At 32.8% G+C, this 18,419-nt stretch overlaps 4 protein-coding genes across 4 annotated transcripts; 3 read left to right on the top strand and 1 right to left on the bottom strand.

The window, feature by feature from the left end:
• Nucleotides 1-1,246: 1,246 nt before the first annotated feature.
• On the top strand, nt 1,247-4,439 carry CRK5 (cysteine-rich receptor-like protein kinase). Its single transcript, NM_001251563.2, has 7 exons — nt 1,247-2,154; nt 2,225-2,365; nt 2,444-2,565; nt 2,659-2,869; nt 3,156-3,393; nt 3,613-3,763; nt 3,886-4,439. Exons 1-7 carry the CDS (start codon nt 1,326-1,328, stop codon nt 4,201-4,203), a joined length of 2,010 nt encoding a protein of 669 aa, NP_001238492.2. The 5' UTR covers nt 1,247-1,325; the 3' UTR covers nt 4,204-4,439.
• A 6,042-nt stretch (nt 4,440-10,481) lies between these two features.
• LOC102669497 (YTH domain-containing protein 1) lies at nt 10,482-13,356 on the top strand. Its single transcript, XM_014777501.3, is given in 5 exon segments — nt 10,482-10,611; nt 11,487-11,750; nt 11,752-12,138; nt 12,140-12,299; nt 12,302-13,356. Coding segments are annotated over 4 exon segments (1,005 nt in total). The 5' UTR covers nt 10,482-10,611; nt 11,487-11,543; the 3' UTR covers nt 12,553-13,356.
• On the top strand, nt 12,169-13,356 carry LOC100817964 (uncharacterized). Its single transcript, XM_014777499.3, has one exon. The coding sequence runs from the start codon at nt 12,711-12,713 to the stop codon at nt 13,053-13,055; it is 345 nt and encodes a 114-aa protein (XP_014632985.1). The 5' UTR covers nt 12,169-12,710; the 3' UTR covers nt 13,056-13,356.
• A 2,732-nt stretch (nt 13,357-16,088) lies between these two features.
• Nucleotides 16,089-17,816, bottom strand: LOC100816033 (uncharacterized). The gene has a single exon (XM_014777497.3). It carries the CDS (start codon nt 17,662-17,664, stop codon nt 16,417-16,419), a length of 1,248 nt encoding a protein of 415 aa, XP_014632983.2. The 5' UTR covers nt 17,665-17,816; the 3' UTR covers nt 16,089-16,416.
• Nucleotides 17,817-18,419: the final 603 nt, after the last annotated feature.

Consider the following 18,419-nt stretch of genomic DNA (forward strand, 5'->3'; position numbering starts at 1 on the left):
TTGTGATGTTAGATGTTCGGGCATTGCTTTGGCACCAGGCAAAAAAAAATAATTTGCAAAATATTTTTAAAAAAAATTGTATTCTATATGTACGTATGAATTACAATTTTTTTTAAGAAATATTTTGCATTTTTTTAGTTTTTAATATATATTTAATATACATATAAATTTACATAATAAATTATATGTCATTTAATTTAATTTTAATATATTAAAATTAATTATTACAAAATTTATTATATAAATTTATATATATATATATATATATATATATATTAAAAAAATTTAATATTATATATAATAATATTAATTATTTTATAATATAATTAACTTGTTAACTTAGTGTTAATAAATTAAAAGTCATATATTTAAATACTATGTTTTTCTCGTAAATGGAAGTTTGTTTTGAATCTGCTGCTTAGCATAGACAATAAATAGGACTTGGTCTATTTAATCAACCCGTTGATCCGTATGAAGTGTCCCCCTCATCGTAGTCCCCACCCACGCAACTTATCCTCGGCGACTTTGGGTCATCCTTTATTTTAGACAACCATAACTCATCGTTTTCCATTTCAAATTTTGGACTTTTGTTCTTTGTAACATTATATTAGATAATCAGAATAAATCACATTGAAATCAGACAAATCAATACCTTGACTTGCGACTTGCCTCATGTATTATTAACATACATCATTTTAATTACATTTTTACATTATATTTGTAAAAAAAAACTTATTTTCACACCATTTTTTTATAGAAGAAACATGTTATTGAGCGCGCTGTGGCAAAATATCTGGAAGATGTTGTAAAAGAAATATGATAAATAACACAAGTGAGAATTATAGAGGAAAGAAATTGGTAAGATAAAAGAAAATAAAAAATTTAGAATGTTTTTACATGATAAAATTATTTGATATATTTACATAATTCATCAATATCAGAGCCGTACATATATTACGTAATACTCCATGAAATTTACACCTTTTTTATTACGTGAGATAGATAGACAATAAAACTCTCATTCACGTGTGATATGTAGACTGAGGAAGAAAGGATTGGCATAAAGTTTCCAAGAGTACAAATGATTTATTTAATAAAAAAACTATATTTAATTTTTATGACGTGTAAAATTTTCTTTAATTAATAATTATAAGTGCGAATAGAATTAATCTATGAATTAGAGTTCAGCCATAAGAAAAAATATATATAAATTGAGGAAAAGTATGTGCGGAAAGTCAAGGAGACTCGAGTCCTGTCCAATCTCATTAAATAGGAGAAGAAATGGAAAGTGGAAGCAAAACAAAACAAGAGTGTGTGTGTGAGAGATGGTTATGGCTTCGTGGAAGAAGCTGGTGTTGTTGTTGTTGATCTTTCTCTGCACTTGTAAAGCACAGGAGGAACAGAGCTCCACCCCGGTGTACCTGTACCATAACTGTTCCGGCGGCAACACCACCGCCAACAGTGCCTACCAACTCAACCTGAGGACCCTCCTCACTTCCCTGTCTTCCAACGCCACCACCACCGAATTCTCCAACAACACCGTGGGACTGGGAACATCCCCGTCCGACAGGGTGTACGGCCTGTTCATGTGCAGGGGTGACGTGCCCTCTGCTCTGTGCCAACAGTGCGTGGTGAACGCAACGGGGCGTCTCCGCTCCCAGTGCTCCCTGGCCAAACAGGCCGTCATTTGGTACGACGAGTGCACCGTGCGGTACTCGAACCGCTCCTTCTTCTCCACAGTGGACACGCGGCCACGTGTCGGCCTCCTGAACACCGCCAACATCTCCAACCAGGATTCCTTCATGCGCCTGCTTTTCCAAACCATAAACAGAACCGCTGACGAGGCTGCAAACTTTTCCGTGGGTTTGAAGAAATACGCAGTGAATCAAGCCAACATTTCTGGGTTTCAGTCTCTATACTGTTTGGCTCAGTGCACGCCGGATCTGTCCCAGGAAAACTGTAGAAGTTGTCTGAGTGGTGTGATTGGAGACCTTCCTTGGTGCTGTCAGGGAAAGCAGGGAGGAAGGGTTCTCTATCCTAGCTGTAATGTCAGGTACGAGCTCTACCCTTTCTACCGCGTCACTGCTTCCCCTCCTTCATCTTCACCTTCACCGCCAACACTTCTTCCTCCTCCAACTTCACCAATTTCCCCAGGTAATTTTTAATATCTTCACTCAAATTCAGTTACACTTATTAGCAAAGTAGTAAAACTTTGTTTTCGCAGGAAGCAGTGGGATCTCAGCTGGAACGATTGTTGCAATTGTGGTTCCAATTACGGTCGCTGTGCTTATATTTATAGTCGGAATTTGTTTCTTGAGTAGAAGAGCAAGGAAGAAGCAGCAGGGTTCTGTAAAGGAAGGAAAAAGTAAGGATCCACCAAAAAATTAAAGATACTGTTTTTTTATGAAAGATTTTATCTTATGCGTTTGATTTGGCTTTTTAGCTGCGTATGACATCCCCACCGTGGACTCCTTGCAATTCGATTTCAGCACAATTGAAGCGGCCACAAACAAGTTCTCTGCCGATAACAAGTTGGGGGAAGGTGGATTTGGTGAGGTTTACAAGGTATGGTACTAGCGTACTTTTTTTTGTTTCTATGCAAGAAGGAAATAAGGTCCATCTACATATATGTCATTTAATTTAATTTGGAAAATTCAGGGCACTCTTTCAAGTGGACAAGTAGTAGCTGTCAAGAGACTCTCCAAAAGCTCTGGACAAGGTGGAGAAGAATTTAAGAATGAAGTGGTGGTGGTTGCCAAGCTTCAACATAGAAATTTAGTCAGGCTTCTTGGGTTTTGCTTGCAAGGAGAAGAGAAGATACTTGTTTATGAATATGTGCCCAACAAAAGTCTCGACTATATTCTCTTTGGTAGGACCATCTTTCTGAATTCTGTGTCTACTTTACATGCCTGCTTTGATTTTTATTTTTTTTGCTTCCAGTTTTTGCCCTGTTGGCCTGTTCAGTATATACATAATAATCGTCAATCGACCACAATTCAGGAAGCGATGCGTAAAAATTAGGACAGTTATCCGTTGGTCAAATAATAAATTGTATATATTTTTCATGCAATCAAAGTGTCGCAATGTTTCTTCCAAATTACTACATTTTTATTTGATATTTTTCATATGACTTGAATATTTTGTCCAATTTCTAGATCCTGAAAAGCAAAGGGAGTTGGATTGGGGGAGACGTTACAAGATTATTGGAGGGATTGCTCGAGGCATTCAATACCTTCATGAAGATTCTAGGCTTAGAATTATACATCGTGATCTTAAAGCTAGTAACATATTGTTGGATGGAGATATGAATCCGAAAATCTCAGATTTTGGCATGGCAAGAATATTTGGAGTCGATCAAACTCAAGGAAACACCAGCAGAATAGTAGGGACTTAGTAAGTGCAAATTTCATATCTTCCTTGGAGAACCTGTATTTGTAGAAGCACTTTTTTCTAATTCTAACATATCAATCAAAATCATTTTCAAATATCTTAGCAGTTTTAAACAAACAAACTTTATACATCATTTGCGTTACTCCAGATTTTCGTGTTTTGTTTTCTATGCATGCTGACTGTTATGTGTTGATGGTTCAATTCAATCTATGCTATATACAGTGGTTACATGGCTCCAGAGTATGCCATGCATGGAGAGTTCTCTGTTAAGTCTGACGTGTACAGTTTTGGAGTCCTGCTCATGGAGATTTTAAGTGGCAAGAAGAATAGCTCTTTCTATCAAACGGATGGTGCTGAGGATCTATTGAGCTATGTAAGTAGAGCAGACATTTAGCTTACTCGGGTTAACTCATCCAAGTTGTGTACTTTATTAATGAAAAGGAAAAAATATGGGGTGCTCACACCGTGACAAATACTTGATGAATTTTTTTGTAGGCTTGGCAACTTTGGAAGGATGGAACACCTTTGGAACTGATGGACCCCATATTAAGAGAATCCTATAATCAGAATGAAGTCATCAGAAGCATCCATATTGGTTTGTTGTGTGTCCAAGAAGATCCAGCTGACAGACCCACAATGGCAACAATAGTTCTTATGCTAGACAGTAACACTGTTACTCTACCAACTCCTACGCAGCCTGCATTTTTCGTCCACAGTGGAACTGATCCAAACATGCCAAAGGAGCTGCCATTCGATCAATCAATACCAATGTCTGTGAATGACATGTCGATTAGCGAAATGGATCCTCGATAAGCTTGATCGCTTGGAGGTTCTAATATGTATTATTATCCATGTACTTATTTCTCCTAGTTTTAAATGACGAAACCTTGGAACACTTTGTATTATAGTTGCTTATTTTTCAACTAAATAAAATATATGTATTATGCAGGTAAGCCGTATATTTTATTTTATGCAAGACAATTATTGTTTTCTCCCCGACGAATGTGAGTTCCTGAAATGTATCGAACATAGTAAAGACTTGTTGAGTTGCTATTTTGTTCAACGTTTACGAGCTTAAATAACCATGTCAACCAACTTATATCGTATTTAAAGAATGTTAGCATCCAAAACATTTCGCTTTGCGAGTTCAGAAGTAAGTAAAGTTTGTGCAATGGTATGGTTTCTGCAACTTGTAATGACTGAATACCAAGGAAGAGTTATGACACTATTAATTGTTTTTTTTCTTCTTGAATCTAGAAGGATTTGAAAATTATGCATAATACCCACCCTGGAAAATTATGCATAATTTTTTTCTGATTCATCATCGGTTTCCACAAAACGTATCTGCCTCTGAAATCTTTTCTCCACCAATTATTAAGAAATAAAATGGTAGAAGTAGCTTTTAGACTTTTAATGCGCGGGTTCTAGATGTCCTTAGGATCATGCCAATCCCAACGTGACTTCGTGCAGGTTTAGGTTTATTATATATTCTCTCCCCAAGCTAGTGTCAGTCATGTTATCAAACATATCAAAATGTCTTTATGAAGGGAACCGGGGGGCGGGGAATAGCGAACCATACAACACAAAGATGATGCAATTAGTGCGTTGCAAACATGGACAATCCTTTCCAGACATTTCTAGTTTCTACAGAGGGAGATCTTCCCATGCCTACTTCAAAGTATTTGATGATTGGATCATGTCAAAGTCAATTATCAATTAACAAGAACACACGGAAGAAAAAAAATGGATTTTTGTTGAATAGCAATAATTGAAATCAACAATAGCAATACAATAGTTTTTAATTTTTTCTACGAAAAAATAAAGATACAAAAAAGAAAAGAATTTACTGGGCAACCATACGTGGTTATCACATCACAAAGATAAAAATGACTAGAACATCGATGAAACATGCAAAATTAAATAGAGAATGATGGTGTTACTATGCATTTCCCTTTTTTTTACGGTTAAAATTGTTGAATATTATTGATCAAAAGAGGATAAACAAGGTACATAATTCAAAATGACTTGGTCCACTTGATATGTGACATCCTCCATCCAGCATTTCCCTTTATTATTAGCCATGTTTCACAAATTTTGATTTTAAGAGTTACTGCAGTGACATTTTTTCAATGGGTAGATCAGAATATTGATTATTATTTCATTAATATTTTGGTCATTTTCATCCTATGGCATGACAACCATGTATGTGTCTAGTTGATTATCACTTACGCACTTAACATATTAATTCACCCTTTTAGATGGCATTAACTAATAAAGAAGTTTTTGTCAAAAAAAAAAAAAACTAATAAGAAAGAAACTTATTAAGTCATGGTTTACAATTTCAGTGATGATTTTACCTTTTTTTTAATTTCAAGGACCGATTGGATTATTCATTACAATTTTAGGAACTAAATTGATTGATAATTACAATATTAAAGACTATTTTGCTATTTTATTAATTTCAAGGACTAATACAATTCCAGGAATTAAATTGGTGTGATTCGCTCTTAAAAAACCAAACTTTATTAATAAACCACCTCAAATATCTATAAAATATATTCAACCCAATCATAAACCAACCGATTTTAATCTTTAAATTTAGAGTTACAATTCGCTGAGCATAAAATTTAAGAGAGAAAAAAATTATCCACCTACAATGTAAAATATTATCATCCAATCATAAAATATTATTTTATGATAGATTGTTAAATTTTATAATAATTATCTTAAAAATTATACCAATAATTATTTGTGAGTAAATGATAATGTAAAATTATTTTATATTATCAATTATTCACGCATAATTATTGGTAAGAACTACAAATGACATGATAATTTTAAATCATCTAATAATTTTTGGCATGAATGACCATTAAACTCAAAATTTAATGTTTTTATTATTTTATATTGATTTTTAGAGCTAATTCTATTTTATGAGTAATTTTAATTTTTTTCATATTTTCAGAGTACCATAAGACCCTTGGACTTAGGGGTTTTTTTTCCTGTGAATACACCTTCTTTTTCCTATTTTTTTTAATCTATATTACTTTGTAATTTAATTTTCAATATACACTACTTGAGATTTTGTGCTTTAAATGTGGTTAATCTACACTAGTTTGCAAATCAACATGGCCAAGGGACTACTCAAAAACAAACAAATTATATAGCTATGTCATGTATACCTAACTCTCTCTCCTTTTTGTTTTTTTATTTAAAATATTATAAAATATAAATATTATATTATATAATTTTTTAATTGATTTTAAAATTACTTATTTATTAAATTAAATTTTATAATTTTTTTAAATTTTTTTTAAATAAAATGATATTATTAAATATAATTATTTTTGTTTTATTATTTAATTTACTTAACATACTTTTTAGGTGAATATTTTTATTTAAAATCTGAATTTTCTAATATAATTATATTACTAGATATAATTAGTTTGTTTATGTCATTAGCAATTATCATCCATCAAATATCAGGAATATATCACAGTCAGCATTGACAACACTCGTAAGACATGTATCTTGCACAACATATTTCAATTTCAAATCATTATTAATTTTGTCATATTTGTGTTGTAATTGTATTTTTTAATATGTTTCATTATTTTTTACTATCATCTCAGTTACTATTCTTTGAAATTTTATGTCTATTGCATAAGATAGATGCATCAATTATTTTTTTACTGTGCTTTTTAGTTTTTTTTAATACTACTAACTAATTTTCTTATTTTTTTAATTAACGAACATAACAAAAAAAATTATCAACAGCACTTACCTACAAAAGTACATACAAAGTAACTAAAAAATTGTACTCTAATCTTATCCAATTTTTTTTTTATTTTTCTTTATTTATATATTTTTTAAAAAAAATTAAAAACAAAATTAAAAAATTTAATTTATATAAATAAATAATTTTAAAACCAATTAAAAAAATTATATAATATAATATTTATTTTATAATTTTTAAATTAAAAAAAAAACAAAAAGGAGAGAAAGAGTGTATTCACCTTCATACAAAGCACAAAAGTTGTTCATGGAACTAATATAGATTGTGCAATAAATTCATCCTTTCCAAACACAAAGTCCCAAACAATGTAGATTGAAAATTAAATTATTAAATAGTATAAATAAATAAAAAAGGAAAAATGGTGTATTCACGAAAAAAAAAACTGAACTTAGGCACCGATTAGTATTTAAAGGCTTGAGGAAACAGGTTTGGAGGATTTTGGCAGCACACAAACAATGTTTTAGTGCTTGAGGCATAAGAAAGGGATCTGGATACTCTCCAGCAGATTTTTTTGACGGTGCTTGAATCAGAAGCCTTAAATTAATCGCACGGCTCATATTATTGCTAGAGAGAGCGGGGAGAGAAAACACTGCTGAAGGCCAGCAGACAAAACGACAAAACGTAATCTATTACTAACATTTTGTGAATTGCTATTCTCACTAATAATTTATTATTCTCACCCGTTCATGTTTAAAAAAACTTTTTTATTCTTAAATTTCTTTTTGACAGAAATATGATTTGTCTGTATATTTTGTAAAGCAGAATCATATTCCCATAACATACATATCTATATAACGTAGAAAAGCAGGATGGTCTTGACGTGTACGTGTGTTTGATTTGCTAATAAGGATTTATTATTTTTAGTCCTTCATCTTTTGTAGATTTTTGTTTTTTATTTCTTATTATTTTTTGTCTATTTTTTATTTCTCAAATAAAAACTCGTTCCTCTTTTGGTACTTGATATAGAAATTTTTAGGAACTAAAAACAGAACGATTTTTTAGGAATTAAAAATGGAACGAAAATAATATTAGATCTTTATATTTTGGGCAATCACCTTTGTGTTTTTGTGATTTTTTGAGATTTTATAGTTATTAAGATCAACTTAGAGTTTGCGTGGCAATTAGTTAGAATTGGATAATGGGTGTTTGTTATATCTTCTTTTATAAAAAATATAACTTATTTCCCAAAGAAAATAAACATTTTCTTAAGTTAAAATGAAATATAAATTTTTTCCCTAGTTTCTATAATTTGGGTTTCCATTTTAAAAAAAAAAAATTGTTCAATATTGTTCTTCCATGTAATTTTGTTAACATTATTAGTATCATTTTGAACAGAAGAACAACATTAAACATTTTTTTAATATCAGATAATTAAATTGAATATTTAAAATAAAAAAATAAATAATTTAAATAAAAAGAGAGACTAAAAAAATAGTTTAACTGAGATTTTATAAAACAAAATTATAAAAAACTTAAATATAACTTAAATCCATCTTTCAAATACTCCAAATCTAAATTTAAAATTCAAACTCATCAAAATCAACCTCAAACCAGCTCATGTGGATAAGTCATTCATACTCCTAATACGAATAGGAAAAACCAAATTTTATGGGAAAAAGTATAAAGTATTTTTGGTTACAGCAACTTTTCAGGAAAATTTGCTACAGAGAATGAAGCCTTTGTCATTTAAATTAGGTGTTGCTAGTTGCTTAGATGGAGTCCAGTTCTTGGAGGAGTCATTCAAATATTTTATTATATTATTCTTTTAGATTTATAATTATTTTTTAATATTTTTATAATAAATCATTGTAAGTAATAAATAATTACATAATAATTCAGAACTAACAGATTCAATTATTCAATAATGGAAACTTTTACTCTATGATTTTTTAATCAATCAAATAAAATAATTATTTTACATGATCAATCAAATAAAACATAATCTTATATCTATGTTGATTTTATATAATACGATGTGATAATATGATAATCAATCATCTACGAGTGTCGTTATAATTAAGGAATGATATTTACGATTAGAATATTTAAACTTTCTTTTTTTTTAAAATGTCTTATTAGTAGTGTAAATAATTTGTTCAGTGAATAATAGTTGTTATTATAATTTCTTTCTGTACGTGTTATGTCATTGAGTCTTTTATATTTTCATCTTACTTGGTTCATCTTTTTATACTTTTTCTGTTATTCAATTGGTTTATTTCAGGTTTTAATTTTTGGTACGAAGAATACTTTATTAGGAGTTGAAAGATAATATTTACTTCCGTGATACTATTGATTGAAAAATATCCTTGCTGTAAATAATTTTCTTTTATCGTTTTTGTCTTCCTTTTTAATCTTAGTCTAATGTAGTATTTTTTTATTTACATTTTATCATTTATTTGCTTTATGTTTTTATATTTCCTTCATTTGTTAAGAGAGTCTAATTAAGTTAATTGAACAATGTATTTTCACATTATCTTTCATTCTCACATATAAAAAAACATCATCCAATGTTAATTTTTGAATTTTTTTATAATTTATGAAAGTAAACAATAGATAATATTGTGATTAAAATAAAATGAGTCCTAATTATATTATTATTCTCAAAAGTCAAAACATTATACTCAAATTATAATTTGAAAAAAAAATATTGTGAAAAACAAAAAATAATTGATATTTACTAATTTTAACCAAATTTAAATTTAAATTTAAATTAACATAAACAATACAAATTTGACAGCCCTTTTTTTTACCATTTTACATGTGATTTTTTCTCCTTTCCTATTTTTCATTACCCATAGAAAATTTCACAGGATTATACCAATCAAATTTTTTTTATTAATATGTACATTTTAAATTGTTATAAAATTTACGGTTGTTAAATTAAATAATCAATACACTTAACTAAATACATCAATTTAATATAATATTTTAGTATTTAGGCGCAATCATTTAATTAACCAAATATTAGAAGATATTAAAAATATATTAAAAAAATATAATAGTAGTTTCATATTTAGTTAAAATAACATATATTTTTGTCTCAAAAAAACATATATTTGACATATAATGCGTAAATTTTGTAATTTATAATTTAAAATGAAAATAATCATAATGAAATAAAATGTGAATTTAAAAATTTAATGTTAATTTATTTGAATAGAAAGATAGAACATAATGTACACAAATTTATATCCAAAAACTGCATTATAGGCTAAAAAAACAAATTGTTATTAGAAATAGAAATAGAAATTATTATTTAAATGTTAATGTTCCCAATATGGTAAATACAGACGTTCTCTCTGTCTTCCTCTTTTTTTCCCTAAGAAAGCAGTTGCACCTCTTAATAACATCAACTCATTACTTGCTTCCTTCCCTTCCTCTTCTTCTGCTCATTCATTTCCTTTCTTCTTCGTTTGCAGAACAAGGTTTTCTCATATCTCTATTCTTTGTTCATCAATGGTGAATGGAGGACACTCTATGTGCTTGTAGCTGCTATTTTCTGATTGATATTTGATAAATATTTTGTTTCTGTTGGTGCCTTTTTAGATTTTCTTGAGGGGTTTTTCTATTTCTAGGGTTTGCTTGTGGTGTGTTTGGGTCTGAACCCCCCTCGACACCACTCACCGCCTTTCCACTTTTCCTGCCAACTGTATTGATTTGCATGCTTCCAAGTGTAGACGGAAATAACAAAATGAACATTTATAAAAAAATTGTTACTTTTCATTTGAGCTAATATGTATTTGCTTTTCGGGGAGCACTTGTTTCTGCTGCAACTATTTGGGTTTTGTTTTTGTTTAGCGCCGAGTTAGTCTTGCGTTTATAATTATTCCGGAACCTTAGTTTAAATGGTTGTGAAATTCGCTTTTATTGAATTTTTCTTTTGACACAGGTTACGTTTTAAGTGAAATGTTGTTTTTTAGTTCTTTATACCATCTCCCACCCTAAATGTGAAGGGGGATATCTCGGTTGGTTGAGGAGGGACATGAGTTATTGTAAATCCCAACAGTGTCTTCTATTTTCACAGATAAAAAAAATCTCCCACCCTGAATAAATGGTGTATAAATGTTGTTGTCCCGTTAATGTTAAATGGTTTTTCCTGCTGTTTTCGTTTCTTTGGAGTTCTGGAGCTTTCAATTGAAATGCAGCTTCATTGTCGTCGATACAGGAATTTCAAAGGAATGGGAACCTTTCATTTTTGTTTTTAATTTCATATTATTAATATTGCCTCATTGGTGTACATTTACTTTACATTGTTGATCACTGCTCACGTAGTTCCTAATTATGCATTTCCAATTAAAAGCAGGGAGGCTGGCCTTGGTATTAGGAGAGGTTACAATTAGCGGTTCCTAAGTTAAGCATGATAAAACAGTCGTCAAGTAGGAACAACAGATCCAAAGGCATCAAGGTCAAGCATGTTCTGCAGATTATTCTATTGCTTGGTGTTTGCTTCTGGTTGATCTATCAGGTTAAGCACTCGCATGACAAGAAGAAGGAATTTCATGAGAATGATGCAAAAGTGTCGGCCTGAACTCAGACTTCATATCAGACTCTGTAACTTGGTAGAAAAAGATATTCATCCAGGTATGGATGAAGTGAATCAAAATGAAAGGCATGAGGAAGATGAGAATATTTTAGAGGATGAAGATAAGCATGAACACAATGAACATGAAGAAGGAAATGAGCATGAATCAGAAGAAAAAGGTTACAAACGTGGAGTGAGAGGAGGAGGAGATGAACAAGAGGAAGTTGAAAACAAAAACAATGAGGTGGAAGATGAAAGGAGTGGAGGAGATGATGAGATAGATGAAAATGACCAAGAGCAATCAGCAGTGGATACTGATCGTGATGAGGAGTTCATGGATGAAGAGAAAGAGAAAGAAGAGGAGAGTGATGAGAAAGAGAAAGAAAACAATCATGAATCTCGGGAGGAAAATTACAAGGAGGATGATGCTTCTAGGCTCTAGCGCAGTCACTCGTGATACTGGTACAACTAGCACCGAAAGTGAGACCCTTTTAGAAAACTCTGATGTAAACTCAGCAATGAATATGACGAAATCAGAGAACAGATCTACTTATACCAAGGAAAGTAACAGGGGCCAACATAGTTCAAATTTAATATTACAGAAGCTGAATTGCCTGGTGGGACTTCTTCCAATGCAGCATCTGGTAAAGAAACTGGAAGCGACAGCTTGTCCCACACAGTGGATAGCTCACATTTAGACAATATTACAACAACATATCTGACCAGTTATTCTGGAGCAGGCAGTAATCTGATAACAGTGATCTCTGGTGGTAACTTACAGGAACTAGCGCAAATACTTCGTCTGAATCAAACCAAGCTCAAAATGGTACTGTGGATACATTAGTCACTGAAGATGTAAAAAATCTACACAATATTACCACGACATATTTGGACAGTCATTCTGAAGCTGGCAGTAATCTGACAGCAGTGATCTCTGGTGGTAACTTGGCAGGAACTAGTGCTAATACTTCATCTGAATCAAACCAAGCTCAACATGGTACTATGAATGCAACAGTCACTGAAGATGCCAAAAATGTGCAGACAGAAGGATTAGAGCAGAGTGGCAATAGAGTCTCTGAAGAAAACCTGCCTGGTTCTAACTCAACAGTCCCTGTTGAAACAGAAAAGGAAGATGCAGCTGCAGGTAAATCTTCTAATCTAGAGGGTGGTGAGTTAGAAAACACAGCAAAATTCGTGGCATCAAATGAAACTGAGAACAACAGTGACACTGAAATGAGTGAAACAAACAAGAATCGGAATATTTCATATGTGAAGGAGAACACTGATGTTACTAAGAATGAGTTCAAGGGTGACACACAAACAGATGAAACATCAGACTCACCATGACACTGATTGTTCTGATTCTCACATCCTTAAGAATGTGGCAGAGTTCTGAACTGATCTGGATACGCATATATTAGAAATGAAGGGGATAATGGTGACGCAACTGCAACAGACTAAAAACATCGTCTTTTTGTTATGGGGAACAGCTAGTGGAGTATTAGAGTTTATCTTCTGAGCCATGTTACTTGAACACTTTTGCTTGTTAAAAAGAAAAATGTTCAAGGCAAGACCCCCAAAGGTACAAAGTTAGGCTTGTTGATTTTCATATCAAGGTCTGAATATGTATAATTTCTTTTTTCCTCTATCTACTGCCGTTGTTTATTTTGCTTCCCTTCTTATTACTTATTGCTATAATTTTATCTTTTCCTTAATGGAGTACAAAAAGTAAATAAACGAACGGTTGAAAAACATATAAAATAGGCCATAGTGGAGAGACAGTAGAGGATTAATGGGGCAAAGACATCAGGTGCTATGGTTAATAGTTAATAACTAGAATTAGCACATTCATGGTCATATCTTCTTCACACGACACGATCCAAACTTGGGAATCTCTTAAAAATAAAAATAGTAAAAAAGTGTTATTAGTAGTATTCTTTTATTGTAATTTTTAATATAAAAAATATTTATTAATTTCTTAACTGGGTTGGGGATAAAACAATAAAATACACACGACCCTTGAGCTAAATTTAGTCTGTTCCACTATTCCTTATTTATTTGGTCCTTAAACTTTGAGTCCTCACTCTGTTTGACACTTTTACTTTTACAGTTTTACTGTACCGGTGTCATCCCTCCGCAAGTGCATTTGCTGACCTTGCCACCACTTCACCATATATTTTTAAGAAATTTGGCATTTATGCTTTAATGGTTTATTCATTATGATGTGTCGTGACATGTTTAACACGTCATATAAGTTGGCTAAATTTGAACTCGTTATTTGGAAACGTAGGAAAGAGTATATATTCTCATCCTCTTGGTCAACTAATTCAACTCTCTCTTTGAGGTAGAATGAATGCTTCTTGCGGGACATGGATGAGGACATGTCCAGTTGTCCACAATGATTTTTTTTGCAGGAAAATACAACGACTCGCCTATTCTATTGAATTGGTCCCCTTCACTTATAGGATGGGTAAAATTGAATTCAAATGGAGCCTTCTCATCAGAAATCACCATGCTATCTATGATGATTCCTCCTACACAGTAGACACTCCTTGTGGTAGGTGATGCCTTTGCTAAACAAGGATTGATTTTGCAGCCTTGCCTTGCCTGAAAGCTGAAAATTTATGAGCTTCCTCCTGATTTTGTGAATTGCGTATCTACATTTTTTAGCATGTCATTCTTCTGTTTTCTTTAGCCAAAAAATTGGAGAATTTTCTGTAGAGTTAACAAACGAAAGAGTTTGTTATTTTGGGCTTTTAACCCCTGATAGTTTTTAAAAAAATCAAATCAACTTTTAATACCTTTTATAGTATTTATTATTGTGCAATAAATTCTCTTCAGAATTGTGCACAACTAAATGAAAAGTTTTTGTCATTCTACTAACGTACGAATATACTAGGGGTTATCTCTTTGTTTTTTTTTATATAACTAAATTTTATAGCAAATGTAGATCTTTAAATATAAAAAATAAATCTTAAATTTAAAATAAATAATTTATATTACAATATAATATTAGCTTGACGACCAAATATGAAAGAGTGCCTGTCATTTACTAACAGAACATTTAAATACAACCTTTTTTTAAGAGGAACATTTATATACAACTTGAACATCAGTTTTTATTTTTTTTTCGAGAATATTTTTGGATAGTATTTAATTAGAATCTACACGTTACCCTATGTTTAGAAGAATTAAAAAAAAAACTTTTTTCCGTACTCTTAGATTTATTTGTAAATGTATGTCTAAGAATAAAGTAACCAAATTTCTAATTTTAGGTCTATCAATAAAAAAAATATTTACTGAAAGAAAAAAGGTCACAAACATAAATCAAAATGTTCCACTACCCTCACATATATCACTCTTATTTAAAAAAAAAAATGTAAGTCTTTCTCGAATTCTGCTTTAGAACTCACTTTTTACTCTTGGACCAGTACTGAATGTATAAAATAATCTAATTCTTTTTTGTGGAGAAACAGTATAAAACAAAATTTATACTAATCGAAATTTAAGTCTACAAATCTTCATATTGTTTTGGACATAGCCATACTTTATTTTGAAATGGATGTGGTGGGCATAAGCCGCGATGTCCCTTTTCTTCTTCTTTTCCTTAATCACCTTCCTTCTGTTCATACTTCATACTGAAGAGGGTTCCTCTGGATCATTTCCTAATAGAACATTTATACACTACTTTTTTTTACGGTCATTTAGATACTGCTTAAATATTTTTTCCTTTCAGTAAAATATTTTTTGCTTAAATCTTTATACTGATTTTGTTTCCTCCCTGTAAATCTGCTATCTTTCATTACTTTGAACTAAAGTTGAGGACAAAAGAAATTTCAGCCAATATAGGTGATATTAAAAATTGATTTTGTTTATATTATGCTTAATTTGGACAGAAGCATTTGTCTGTCTACAGCCTGGCCTGATGCGTTGCTCATTGTGATACCATTATTACTTCTCATGTTCGAGACAACAAGGCAGTCCCAGCCAGGATACAAGCATTTGTTACAAAGTGACTATACTTCTACTACCGCTGTTTTTGGTTTCAAGGATAAAATTACGTAGAACAAATTCGAATTGGATATTGTTAATCAAGCATTGTTTATATGGTAAAAGTACTTAATCGTACCATACTCAAACACCTGTAGAGTTGTATGTATAGATTAAATAGTACTAGACTAAGATTAGAAGATAAGTTTAACAATTAATTCTCTTCGATTTTTTTTAAAGGTCAAATCCAAGGAAAGTTTAAGAAATGGTTTGAAAATAATATTTTTAGGGTGAGAGAAGGTTGAAAATAATAACTAGTCCGTCCGTGGAATCCATGTCCAAGTATCAAATGAAAAATCAAACATTGGGACCTCAGATCAGATGCATTCATTTAAACCAAAACATTGGATTCTCAAGCTTCATTTCACATCTTACTTAATTCCAACACACGAGACATGAATTAAAAATACTGTACAAACTCTTCATAAAAAAAAGAAGAATAAAAGAATACAAGAAGATCTGATCTGTAAGCAAAATAAGAATTCAAAACTTTATGCCTAAGCTAAGCAAATGCCAAATAATTTCCTAACTGTACATCCTCACTCAAAAACTCAGAAGAAGAAAAAAAAATGAAAAAGAATATAATGAGTTCTCTCCTCTCCTGGTTACAGATTCCGCTTAATTGCACGCAAAACGACACGAAACGAAGGAATGGAATCTACTGCCTCAACTCCTTTCGGAGTTTCTGAGAGAACAACTTGCAAGCGTCGATACTCAAATCCAAGGCCGCGGCAAGAGCAACGAAAGCCGCAGCATCCTCCGTGCAAGTCACGTGCTGCACCCCAACCTCCACTTCGGGCTTGCTACACTTCCCCTCTCCGCTCACCATCGCCGACATCACAAACCCCTTATTATAAAAGAAATTCGGTTCCAACCCGAAATCCGAATTGGAACCGGACCCGGAACCGGACCCGAGGTCCCAGCTCCCGCGGGGAGTGTTCACCGGAGTAACGCCGGATGTAGCATCGATGGCAAATTTTCCACCGTGCTGGGAACTGATGGTGGAGGCGGCTAGGGTAACGGGGTCGGCGGTGCCGGGAAGGACTTCAAAGCGGTAGCCGACGGCGTTAGAGTTGTTGGGCTCGCGCCAGGCTTCAAGGCGGCCCCATGGCTTCCAGGTGCCGTCTCCGTCGGGGCGGATAATGAGCCAGGCCCCCGGGTTGGAGCGGCTGACCCGCTGCGAGCCGGGGGAGGGGACGAACGGCGTGGCCATGGAGGCGGCGGCGACCGGAGAGCCGGACAAGTCGTGAACGGTGATGGACCATCCTTTACGCTCGGCGGCGTGGTTGGCGTTGAGCGAAGGGAAGTGAGCCTTGTCCTTGTCCCTGAAGCTGAACTTGCAAGTGAAAACCGGTTGCTTGACGTCGCCTTTTATTTGGAAAACCTGCGGGCTGCACTCCGGTTCGCCGTCGAACCGGAATACAAAGCGCGGGTCAGGCTCGGCTCGGACTGTTAGGTGAAGTAACTGGGATGGGTTGGTGTTCTTGGAAAGGGAGAGCCAACCGTTGTGGAAGGTGCAGGGGCGTGACTCGGCCAAGGTGAGATCGAGGGGTATTGAAACTTTGCCCAATAGTTTGGCGGAGGTGAAGACGCAGGAGGGAGTGGTGGGGCCCTTGTAGACGGAGATCTTCATCAGGGGCTTCTTCGAGGCTTTCAAGATTTGGGCTTTGGAGAAATCAAAGGAGGCGGCGAAGGAGTGAGGGTGTGGGTCGGAGTCTGATATCAGAGGGACACTGGACACTCTAGGAGAAGTGGAATTCGAATCAAGTCCCTGGAGTAGGATCTTGCAGAAGAAGGGGGAACTCGAAGGGTGGACTTTGCCGGAGAAAGAAGAGGGCTTTGATGATGCCGGGGACTTGACGGCGAGGTTTCCGACGAGGATCCGCACGAAGGGGCACGGATCCATGTTGTATGAGTGAATGAAAGGAAGAGAGGGGCTTGGAGTGTATTAATATATGATGATAACTGACAGTGAGAGGGATTATTGTGGAAACTGAATGTGACAGCCTGTAACTCGTTGGAGATTCATTATTTTCATTCCCTATAAATCTTTTATTTCCAAATCCTTCTTTATGTTATTATCCCACTTTTTGTTTCATTTAATTCTTTTCTCACAATTAATTCTTTTATTTACTACTGTAATAGGTATTAGCTACCAACTATGTCCAAATTGCACCTAATTCCTTCATGCCAATCCTAATTGTCCACAAAACTTTTTTTTTTCTAAAGGTTTATAAGTTGGAACAATTTTTTTAACGCATGTACCCTAATAAGTAAAAAATCCACCTTCACCGATATCGTATATACTACTCAATAAATAAGCATTTAGTTAAGGTAATTGTCTCTTTTTTTAAGAGTAACAGTGTCTTTTTCAATACATTTTAATTAGTTTTTTTATTAATTGAAAAAATTATTTTACTCATCGATATATAATTTTTTTAAGTAATTTTTAATGTTTTAGACATTAATTAAATTATGTTGGATAAAATTAATTGAAAGTTAAAAAATTAACCAAAAATTAATTGATAATTAATAATGGTAAATTAAAAAAATAACTTATTAAATTAAGATCATGTTTCATCAGATATTTCAATTCATTTTTAGATTTTTTATTAGTTGAAAAAACTTGTTTATAGTTTCATAAACAAGTTTTTAAAGTAA

Source organism: Glycine max, chromosome 1 (assembly GCF_000004515.6).
Source record: "Glycine max cultivar Williams 82 chromosome 1, Glycine_max_v4.0, whole genome shotgun sequence".
Classification (NCBI taxonomy): domain Eukaryota; kingdom Viridiplantae; phylum Streptophyta; class Magnoliopsida; order Fabales; family Fabaceae; genus Glycine; species Glycine max.